This window comes from Monodon monoceros, unplaced genomic scaffold, assembly GCF_005190385.1.
Source record: "Monodon monoceros isolate NGI ecotype Baffin Bay Population unplaced genomic scaffold, NGI_Narwhal_1 Super_Scaffold_18, whole genome shotgun sequence".
Lineage (NCBI taxonomy): Eukaryota > Metazoa > Chordata > Mammalia > Artiodactyla > Monodontidae > Monodon > Monodon monoceros.
Genome location: NW_021703774.1, coordinates 42,183,080 through 42,195,159, shown reverse-complemented (window position 1 = coordinate 42,195,159; position 12,080 = coordinate 42,183,080). Strand labels below are relative to the sequence as shown.

Sequence of the window (12,080 nt, the reverse complement as noted above, 5' to 3'; positions counted from 1 at the left end):
AACTATAATCTCTTCAAATATTTTTCTCAGTCCCTCTCTTTTTCTCTTCTTCTTCTGGAACCCCTATAATTCGAATGTTGGTGCGTTTCATGCCTGGGAGTGTCCTCAGTTCTTTTCATTCTGTTTTCTTTATTCTGCTCTGCAGTAGTTATTTCCACTATTTTATCTTCCAGGTCCCTTATCCGTTCTTCTGCCTCAGTTATTTTGCTATTGATTCCTTCTAGAGAATTTTAAATTTCATTTATTTTGTTGTTCATCATTGTTTGTTTGCTCTTTAGCTCTTCTAGGTCCTTTTTGTACATTACTTGTGCTTTCTCCATTCTATTTCCAAGATTTTGGATCATCTTTACTATCATTACTCTGAATCCTTTTTCAGGTAGACTGCCTATTTCCTCTTCATTTGTCTGGTCTGATGGGTTTTTACCTTGCTCCTTCATCTGCTGTGTGTTTCTCTGTCTTCTCATTTTGCTTAGCTTACTGTTTTTAGGGTCTCATTTTCACAGGCTGCAGGTTCATAGTTCTCAATATTTTGGTGTCTGCCCTCAGTGACTAAGGTTGGTTCAGTGGGTTGTGTAGGCTTCCTGGTGGGGGGGATTGGTGCCTGTGGTCTGGTGGGTGAGGCTGGATCTTGTCTTTCTGGTAGCAGGACCCCATCCGTTGGTGTGTTTTGTGGTGTCTGTGAGCTTATTATGATTTTAGCAACCTCTCTTCTAATGGGTGGGGTTGTGTTCCTGTCTTGCTAGTTGTTTGGCTTAGGGTGTCCAGCACTGTAGCTTGCTGGTCATTGAGTGGAGCTGTGTCTTAGCATTGAAATGGAGATCTCTGGGAGAGCTTTTGTCATTTGATATTACATGGAGCCAGGTGGTTTCTGGTGGTCCAATGTCCTTAACTCAGCTCTCCCACCTCAGAGGCACAGTCCTCTAACCCAGCTGGAGCTCCAATACCCTGTCAGCCACACGGCTCAGAAGAAAAGGGAGAAAGAAAGAAAGAATAAAATAAAATAAATTTATTAAAGTAGAAATATTATTAAAAAGTAGAAAAATTAAAAGGTAATAAATAAGAAAAGAAAAAAATAAATAAAAATGGACAGACAGAACCGTAGGACAAATGGTAAACGCAAAGCTATACAGAGAAAATCACAGAAAGAAGCATACACATACACACTCACAGAAAGAGAAAAAGGAAAAAAATATCTATATCTGTATCTATATATATAAAAAGGAAGAGAGCAACCAAATTAATAACCAAATATACCAATGATAATAAACTCTAAATACTCAACTAAGATAAACATAAAACCAGGAACAAATTAGATGCAGAAAGCAAACCTCAAGTCTACAGTTGCTCCCAAAGTCTACTGCCTCACATTTGGGATGATTCATTGTGTATTCAGGTATTCCAGTGATACAGGTATATCAAGTTGATTGTGAAGATTTAATCCACTGCTCCGGAGGCTACTGGGAGGAATTTCCCTTTCTCTTCTTTGTACAGCTCCTTGGCCTCAGCTTTGGATTTGGCCCCACCTCTGCATATAGGTCGCCGGAGGGCATCTGTTTTTCACTCAGAGAGGACGGGGATAAAGGAGAAGCTGATTCAGGGGTTCTGGCTTACTCACGCCAGGGGGAAGGAGCGGTACAGAATGTGGGGTGAGCCTGCAGTGGCAGAGGCCAACATGACGTTGCAACTGCCTGATGTGTGCCATGTGTTCTTCTGGGGAAGTGGTCGCTGGATCACGGTACCCAGGCAGTGGTGGGCTGCACAGGCTTCTGGGAGGGGAGGTGTGGATAGTGACCTGTGCTTGTACACAAGCTTCTTGGTGGCTGTAGCAGCAGCCTTAGCATTTCATGCCTGTCTCTCGTGTCCACACTGATAGCCGCAGCTCACACCCATCTCTGGAGCTTGTTTAGGCAGTGCTCTGATTCCCCTCTCCTTGCGCACCCCGAAACAATGGTCTCTTGCCTTTTAGGCAATTCCAGACTTTTTCCCAGACTCCCTCCCTGCTAGCTGTCGCACACTAGCCCCGTTCAGGCTGTGTTCGTGCAGCCAATCCCAGTCCTCTCCCTGGGATCTGACCTCTGAAGCCCGAGCCTCAGCTCCCAGCCCCCGCGCGCCCTGGCGGGTGAGCAGACAAGCCTCTCGGGCTGGTGAGTGCTGGTCAGCACAGATCCTCTGTGCGGGAATGTCTCCACTTTGCCCTGTGCACCCCTATTGCTGCGCTGTCCTCCATGGCTCCGAAGCTTCCCCCGCCCCCCGCCACCCCCCATCTCCACTAGTGAAGGGACTTCCTAGTATGTGGAAATTTTTCCTCCTTCACAGCTTCCTCCCACTGATGCAGGTCCCATCTCTATTCTTTTGTCTCTGTTTATTCTTTTTTCTTTTGCCCTACCCAGGTATGTGGGGAGTTTCTTTCCTTTTGGGAAGTCTGAGGTCTTCTGCCCGTGTTCAGTAGGTGTTCTGTAGGAGTTGTTCCACATGTAGATGTATTTCTAATGTATTTGTGGGGAGGAAGGTGATCTCCACATCTTACGCTTCCACCATCTTGAAGGTCTCCTCTAGAGAGACTTTAGATCAACTACAGATATAATGCACTAGATTGTAAATATCTGTACAACTTTAATAAATGGAAATAGCCTTTTTTGCTATTATGTATTGATGTTGATATTATTATTCTCTATAAGTAAAGGAATATAGAAAGAGTAAAGACTTTGGGGACAGGAAGACTGGATTCTAATTCAGTTTTAACTTTTACTGTCTTTGAGATACTGGGAAATTACTTGACCTCTCACTTTACTCATCTATAAGTACATATAATAACATCTATTTTATAAGGTGGTTGTGAAAATTAGAATTTGCATCTATTAGAATGTGTAACAGATGGTTCATACTCAATGAATCCTTCTAATAAAAACTTCATCCTTCTGTACCTGTTATTAATAAACATTTGACGTATGAATACATTTGTAACAGTTTCAAAAAATGTTAAATAATAGGTGAGAATTGCTAATCATTTTTATCCTATGAGGGAGTTTTTCGGCATTTGAAAACCCATGTGGTATTAAATTTCTAGGATATGGAAAAATAGCATAGATGATTTGGGGAGTATGTACTATTATATATGATAATTATTGAAAAGTTCTCTTTAGTGGGGAAAGCTAATCCCTAAATTGGATTTTCAAGAACATTTGCTTATTCTCTTTCAGGCTCAGATATTACTTGTCTCTCTCTTTTTTTTTTTTTTTTTTAATGTGGATGTCTAGTTTTTCCAGCACCATTTGATGAAAAGGCTATCTTTTTTCCATTGTATTGCCTTAGCTCCTTTGTAAAAGATCAGTTGACTATATGTGTGTTGGTCTATTTTGGGGCTCTCTAGTCTGTTCCATTGATCTATTTGTTTATTCTTTCATCAATGCCATACTGTTTTGATTACTGTAGCATTATAGTAAGTCTCGATGTCAGGTAGCATCAGTCCTACAAGTGTATTCTTCTCCTTCAACATTATGTTGGTTATTCTGGAGTCTTTTGTCTTTCCATATAAACTTTAGAATCAGTTTGTTGATATCTACAAAATAACTTGCCAAGATTTTGATTGGGATGGCCTTGAATCTATAGATCAATTTGGAGAGAACTGATATCTTGACAATATTCAGTCTTCTATCCATGAACATGGAATATTTCTCTTTTTATTTAGCTCTTGATTGCTTTCCTTCATCAGAGTTTTGTAGTTTTCCTTATATAGGCCTTGTACATTTTTTTTAGATTTATACCTAAGTTTTTCCTTTTTTGTGTGTGTGGGTGATGCTAATGTAAATGGTATTGTGTTTTAATTTCAAATTCCACCTGTTCATTGTTGGTATATAGGAAAAAGATTGAATTTTGCATATTAAACTTATAACCTACAACCTTGCTATAATCACTTCTAATTCCAGGAGTTTTAAAAATCAATTCACTTGGGTTTTCTACATAGTCAATCATGTCATCCGTGAACAGAGACAGTTTTATTTCTTCCTTCACTATCCATACATCTTATATTTCCCTTTCTTGTCTTATTGCATTAGCTAGGACATCCAGTACAATGTTGAAAGAAGTGGTAAGAGGGGGCATCCTTGTCTTGATCTTTTCAGGAAAACTTCTAGTTTCACACCATTAACTATGATATTGGTTGTAGGATTTTTATAGGTGTTCTTTATCCAGTTGAAAAAGTTTCCATCTATTTTTAGGTTGCTGAGAGTTTTCATCATGAATAGGTATTGAATTTTGTCAAATACTTTTTTATGTCTATTGATATGATCATGTGATTTTTCTTCTTTAGACTGTTAATGTGATGGATTACAATAATTACTTTTCAAATGCTGAACCAGTCTTCCATACCTGGGATAAATCCCATGTGGTTGTGGTTACAATTCCTTTTATACATTTTTGGGTTTTATTCGCTAATAGTTTGTTGATAATTTTTATATCTTTCTTTATGAGAGATACTGGTCTGAAGTTTTCTTTTCTTGCAGTGCCTCTGTATGGTTTTGTTATCAGGATAAACCTGGCTTCATAGAATGAGTTAGGAACTATTCTCTCTACTTCTATCTTCTGGAAGAGATTGGAGAACATTGGTATAATTTCTTCCTTAGGTGTTTGGTAGAATTTACCAGTGAATCCATCTGGGCCTGGTGTTTTCTGTTTTGAAAAGTTAAATTTTGACTCAATTTCTTTATAAACATAGGCCTATTAAGATTGTCTATTTCTACTTGTGTGAATTTTGGCAGATTTTGTCTTTCAAGGAATTGGTCCATTTCATCTAGGTTTTGAAATTGTGGGCTTAGAATTGTTCGTAGTGTTCCTTTATTATTCTTTTAATGTCCATATGATCTGTAATGAACTTCCTTCATTCAATTATGATATTTATAATTTGTGTTCTCTCTGTTGTTTTCTTATTTAGCCTTGCTAAAGAGTTATCAATTTTATTGATCTTTTCAAATTTTGATTTCATTGATTTTCTCTATTGATTTTCCATTTTTAATTTTATTCACTCCTCCAGTTCTTACAATTTTTCTTCTGCTTACTTGGGATTTAATTTGCCCTTCCTTTTCTAGTTTCCTGAAGTAGACACTTAGATGATTGATTTTAGGTCTTTCATATATATGTATGTATATATGTATACACACACACACACACACACACACACACACACACACACACACATATGTTTCAGTGCTGTAAATTTCCCTCTAAGCACTACTTTCACTGCATCCCGCTAAACTTTGATAAGTTGTCGTTGCATTTTCATTTAGTTCCAAATATTTAAAAATTTCTCTTGAGACTTCTTGTTTGACATTTATGTTATTTAGTAGTTGTTTAATCTCCAAGTACTTTGTGATTTTTTTTAGCTATTATTCTGTTACTGATTTTTAGTTTAATTCCATTGTGAGAGTAGACATTGAAGTTTTGTTCCATGTTAGCTTAAGAATAATATGTATTCTGCTGCTGTTGGATGAAGTAGTCTATAAGTGTTAATTATATCTAGTTGACTGATGGTGCTGTTGAGTTCAACTCTGTCCTTACTGATTTTCTGCCTACTGCATCTGTTCATTTCTGATAGAGGGGTGTTGAAGTTTCTAATTATGATAGTGGATTCTCTCTCTTTTTTTATTTGGCCACAGCGCGGCATGCAGGATCTTAGTTCCCCAGCCAGGAATGAACCTGTACCCCCTGCAGTGGAAGCATGGAGTTCTAATCACTGGACCGCCAGGGAATTCTCTGGATTCTCTCTCTTTCACTGTTTTTTTTTTTTTTTTTGGTGGGAGGAGTGCATGTGATTTTTGGTTGTAGTATAAGGCAATATGCGTTTTTTTAAGCACTCATTTTTTTATGATTGATAATTTCATGTATGTAGAATAAAACTTTGGCAATTCAGAGCCCTTCTGAATATAGAAGGCATTTCTCTTCGACTTGAATAAAAATTACCTTGAAAGATTTTATATGCTTCTCTGCCTTTTTAAACAAGGTATGCTCATTATTCATGACTTCACCTCTTCTTGATGCTGTGTTATAAATCTGGACATAAATTACTCTGTTGATAGAGTGATATCTTCAGAAACTGTTGAATGCTGTATAACTTTTGCTCCTATATCCCACTATTGCTGGTCCTTATGAGTCCACTTTTATAATTTTTTTCTGCCTCCTTACTTTTAGACTCACTTCTCAGTATTGTCAGTATCTTAGCTTCTTTTTAATTAGTTACGGACTTTTTTTTTTTTTTTTTTTGCGGTACGCGGGCCTCTCACTGTTGTGGCCTCTCCTGTTGCGGAGCACAGGCTCTGGACGTGCAGGCTCAGCGGCCATGGCTCACGGGCCCAGCCGCTCCGCGGCATGTGGGATCCTCCCGGACTGGGGCACAAACCCGTGTCCCCTGCATCGGCAGGCGGACTCTCAACCACTGCGCCACCAGGGAAGCCCAGTTATGGACGTTTTAACAAGTTAAGCAAGTCTATTAAAATTATGAAAGGTAGGAGTAACTTATAAATGTGGGCCTCTCCTAAGATTAAACAAAAATGCTTGAGCTTTAGATAAAGATTTTGTAATCTTTTCAGTTGCTCAGAGAACTTTGTGAGTTTCTGCTTTCCCATTCTGTTTTGGTGAGTAGAATCATTTGAGAACTAATATCCAGTTACGTGAAGTGTTTAATAAAGTCTTCTACCTGTTAATACTTCTTATGTGCATGCAAGCTATTAGGCTAATAGAAACTTTTAACATTGTAATATATGGTTTTAACAAATAAATTAAAATTAATATAAGTAGCTTGCTGGTTATTGCTTTGGATCCAAAGGATTTTGAAAACTGCTCTGGAAATGTTATACCAAAAAATGACTTTCATTGAACAGTAACAATAAAAACAAACACATTTAGATAATGCAAACATCTTGCTCTGACTTCACCTTTCTAAGGCAGATCTTGCTTATCACCTAGTACAAAGCCTGATTGTGCGCCTAGAAAGCCTGCAGTCCTGATTTACATTTTTCCCAAGGGCTTGGTAAACCCTGTAAAGTAGGGACTGCAAAGAAGTCCTAACAGTCAAGCTGCAGTGACATTTTAAAGCATGATATAAACTTCTCAATCATTCTGTGCCAGAGAGAGGAAAGGATCAAAAAAGGAAAAGCCTCATGATCAAAGAATGTTTCTGGTATGCATGTTACTTCCTTTCAACTGGAATATTTTCAATTAGTCTCAAGGAAACAATGAAAACAATTTACCTGGATCCTATATTACAGGCTTATTTTAAATTCATTATGAATTTTTTTTTCCAGGTGGAGCACCATTATTCCCACAAGTTCACAGTAGTGGTGTTACGTGCCACAAAAGTAACAAAGGGGGCCTTCGGTGACATGCGTAAGTGCTCTTATTTGCTTTTCTGTTGAAAATACGTAATTATGATTCACTCTTCAGTTGCCTGAGTTCCTTGACAAACCTGGGGCTGTCCCCTTTTCAGATGTGATAATCTTTGTCTACATCTTTGAATGATAACATTTTGAATGGTTCTCTGATGCTCTTTTATCTGTCAGAATAATGTTTTACCTTGACTTTACATTAATTGGGAGTACTTGGGATGAGATAAAATGACTGTCCTAGGACAGAGTTTTGGATTTCAAAGACATTTCCATTCTATTTTGGAAAGATGGCTGAGTCAAGACTTTAAACTAGCTGCCTCTGTGAGGTATTGTGCCTTTGGATTTTTTTTTTTTTTTTTTTTTTTTTTTTGCATTACGCGGGCCTCTCACTGTTGTGGCCTCTCCCGTTGCGGAGCACAGGCTCCAGACGTGCAGGCTCAGCGGCCATGGCTCACGGGCCCAGCCGCTCCACGGCATGTGGGATCTTCCCAGACCGGGGCACGAACCCGTGTCCCCTGCATCGGCAGGCGGACTCTCAACCACTGCACCACCAGGGAAGCCCTGTGCCTTTGGATTTTTAAAAAATGCAGTTTAATTCTTATGGCTTTAAGTGTGTTCATTATGTGTGCAAATAGCTATAGAAACTGGTGTGGGACAGCTTGAAATGATATGAACCAAAGCCTGAGGATAATGTTGAATTAATTTGGTGGCAGTATCCTTCTACGTTTTAAAATGCAGTTTTCCTGGTTAATCTTACCATGCAAATGACTAGGGGTCGTGGAGCTGGGAATACAAAGAAGGATGGATAAGTATTGTGATAACGCATTGGGTAAAGTTGTAGATTATTGCTAAAATATGGGAATGGCATTTACCCCTCAGAATGGGTTTGGGGGAAAGAATGGAGATTGCAGTTTACCAGTCTGGGGAACAGGGAAGTCCTTCTGGCTGAAATGGCATTTACACTGGTTCTTGAAGGAAGAAAATCTTAGTGCTGAGAGCAGGGAGAATCCCAGGCAGAGAAAACAGCATGTTCAAAGGCCAGCGAAGGGCAGATTGCTTGTGAGGTCCCAAACTGTTAGAGACACACAGCAAAGGTGAAGGAGGACAGGCACTCATACAACAAGACTGAGATTTTATTAGAAATGCAGTGGGAAGAATTTGATGGCATTTGAGTCACAAGTCACAGGATTGGCTCTTTATTTTAAAAAATATGTGTTCTGGCCATAGTATGTTAAATATATTGGAGGTGACTATAGAGTATGCTTTTTATATTTAAGAATAGGAGGGAAAGCAGAAACTAACACACCATTGTAAAGCAATTATACTCCAATAAAGATGTTAAAAAAAAAAAGAATAGGAGGGACTTGAGCTTGTTGAAATTGCAATGAAAATGGGCCAATAGAGAGAGGTTAAATATTAAGGAATGAAGAATTTGGGCTCTGGGCTCAAGCCTTCAGTGAATGAAGGGTGTCCAGGAAGTCGGTAAAAGTTGGAAGGAGGGGGCCGGGAGGTGGAATCTAATGGCAAGAGTTTTTGATGAGCGGTGCTTCTCAGGAGAGGTGACGGGAGCAAGGACAATTTCTTCACATCTAGTCTGGACCAGGGGTTTCTTTTCTAAATTTTATCTCATACATCAATCTACCCCATTTAATCACTCCTTTGCCAAAGCTTTTCTTAAGTTATTCTTTTGCTTTTTATAATTCTTTGCATTTTCATCAATTAAACGAGAGTTCACTGGAAGAAAGGCTCCTGTGAAAGAGAAGCCAGGGACTTCCCTGGTGGCACAGTGGTTAAGAATCCGCCTGCCAATGCAGGGGACACGGGTTCAAGCCCTGGTCTGGGAAGATCCCATATGCCGCGGAGCAACTAAGCCCGTGCACCCCAACTACTGAGCCTGCACTCTAGAGCCTGTGGGCCACAACTACTGAGCCCATGTGCCACAATTACTGAAACCCACGCACCTAGAGCCTATGCTCTGCAACAAGAGAAGCTGCCGCAATGAGAAGCCCGCGGACCGCATCGAAGAGTAGCCCCTGCTTGCCGCAACTAGAGAAAGCCTGCACACAGCAACGAAGACCCACCCAGCCAAAAAGAACTAAATAAAATAAATAAATTTATTTAAAAGAAAAAAGAGAATCCAAATTGGAAGCCATACACTACCAAATGTAAAATGGATAGCTAGTGGGAAGCGGCCGCATAGCACAGGGAGATCAGCTTGGTGCTTTGTGACCACCTAGAGGGGTGGGATAGGGAGGGTGGGACGGAGATGCAAGAGGGAGGGGATATGGGGATATATGTATACATATAGCTGATTCACTTTGTAATAAAGCAGAAACTAACACAATATTATAAAGCAATTATACTCCAATAAAGTTGTTAAAAAAAAGATTAAAAAAAAAAGTGGTACCGCCCATGACCTTGAGAAAAGCACATGCCTTAAAACTCTAGAGGTTGTACTGTTATTAGTTAGTAAAGCCATTCATAATTCAACTAAAGGCTGTGTCAGTGATTCGCCAACCATGCAAGTTACTGACCTTTGACTATCAGTGCAGAGCTCTGTCTTAGAGAGAGAATGGTTTTTACCATGCTTGAGATGAGTCCTATAGCAAGTCAAATTCTACTGAGTCACCTTCAACTGGTATGGATCTGATTTCTTAGCTACTTTCCCCATAGGCCCCAGGCACTTTGCCTGTGCTTATTTATTGTAATTAGGACAAGGAAGAGAGTAATGCTGCAAGTGTCATTTTAAATCTATTTGAGTTGATATTAATAATATTACTTAAAAATGAACATGAGATATTAATTCATCTAATGAAATAGGGAACAGGTACGTTTTAGATCCCCACAGTGTACACAACACAGGTTGGACCCTTGATTTCCAAAAAGCTTTCTTTTTATGTTTTTAATTTTTATTCTTTTGGCTACACCTCACAGCTTGTGGGATCTTAATTCCCAGACCAGGGACTGAACCCTGGCCCCAGCAGCGAGACCACGGAGTCCTAACCACTGGACTGCCAGGGAATTCCCGAAAGCTTCCTTTTTAAAGTGAAGGACGCTTGGAAGGAATAGCCACTGGAGATTAATCACTGTTGGAGAAAGGATAGTGTTGTGACATTCTGTTAACATTTCTATTCAGCATTTGTAATTTGATTTTATTTTTCTTGAATTAAATTCTTTTGGGGGGGAAGGAGATCATTGCCAACCCTTGATATCACCTTAATGAGTTTATAGGAAATCAGGAGGAGATAAAAAGAACAAAAGAGAGTCTTAGAGAAATAAATTCAATGATAAGGTTGGTAAGAAAAAGTAGAGGGACAATATACAGTGCCAAACGATTTTATTTTTGAGAAGTTGTAGGCAATTATAGTGAGAAAAGGCATGGGTGTTAGCTGTCACTTTTCTAAGAGGAGTTTTGATGATATTACTTGGTGAGCTTGATCTATACAGATTACCAAGTAAGCAGAATTTGGGATGTTTGTATACAGAAGTTCTTTAAAGATAGACAAGGATAGAACGGTAAACAATGTCCTAAGATCTGAAAAGGATGATAGAAAATTACCCTCTCTTCTGTTGTTGATAGTGTCTACATTTATTTAAAAAGGCAAATTTCTATAAAGTTTTGCATATTGGTAAAGAATGACAGATTACTATTTGGTTTTTCAGCTTTACCTGTGTATGTAGGGGCTTTCTCAAGGGTGCCACATGAATCAAATAGTTGACACCTATATCTGCTTTACTTTTGAAAAAAATTTTTTGGCTACACTGCGCAGCTTGTGGGATCTTAGTTCCCTGACCGGGAATCGAACCTGCACCCCCTGCAGTGGAAGCCTGGCGTCTTAACCACTGGACCTCCAGCGAAGTCCTATATCTGCTTTTTTTAAAAATATAATACCAAGATTATTTTATTTTTATTATTCATCCTATTCTAACTAGCTTCTTTTAGAAATACCATACTGCATTGCTAGAACATCATAATGCAGTCAGCAGCACCCCATAAACTATCTTTAGAGGAGTCAGAGCTGACATTTGAATCATAACATCTCACTCATTTCCTTGTTTTCACCTCAGAGCACTGGGCAAGCCAAGAACAAGACAGCCCCTTCCCAGACATCCTTGCTAATCTCAGTTTGTTCAAATGTATCATGTACGTTTGTTCCCATTGCCCTGGTGCCAGCCCTTCCCTGTATTCTTATGCTCACATCATATGAAGAGGTAGTTTGAAGTTCAAATTTGCATCTGACTCACCATAGTCTTATTTTAAAAAGAAGTAGTTTGCATATACCCATATGAATATAGTGTACTCTTTCCCTCATGTACGTAAATATACTCTTCCTCTCATATACATAGATATATCCTAAATATTCTAATATGGTTTAATGCTCCCTCAACTTACTAATCTGTGATTTTATTTAGGACATTTCCAAGAACCCAGGCAGGGTAACTCTACATACCCTGCTTTTCATTACTCTAGTATTGTGAATACTATTTCCCTCTCCCCTGCAAAGAGCTTTGGTTGAGTTGTGTACTATAAGTGTGTTGACTGCAAGAAGTTTGGATAAATGCTTATTGTTACTGAGAACCTGGCTGTTCTAGTATTCTTTTCTGAAACATTTCCCTGACATCAGTTGTGACTGAACATGAATTTTGATTTACTAAACAAAGGAAGTTTAAATTGTCATCTTTCACATATTGTCTAAGAATGTA

General features: G+C 38.9%; 1 protein-coding gene across 1 annotated transcript in view; it reads left to right on the top strand.

The window, feature by feature from the left end:
- Window positions 1-12,080, top strand: part of PLA2G4A (phospholipase A2 group IVA) — a 153,025-nt gene that overhangs the window by 32,315 nt on the left and 108,630 nt on the right. Inside the window, exon 3 of the mRNA XM_029229716.1 lies at window positions 7,296-7,377. Within this exon, the coding sequence (XP_029085549.1) occupies window positions 7,296-7,377 (82 nt within the window). The remainder of the gene's footprint in view (window positions 1-7,295; window positions 7,378-12,080) is intronic.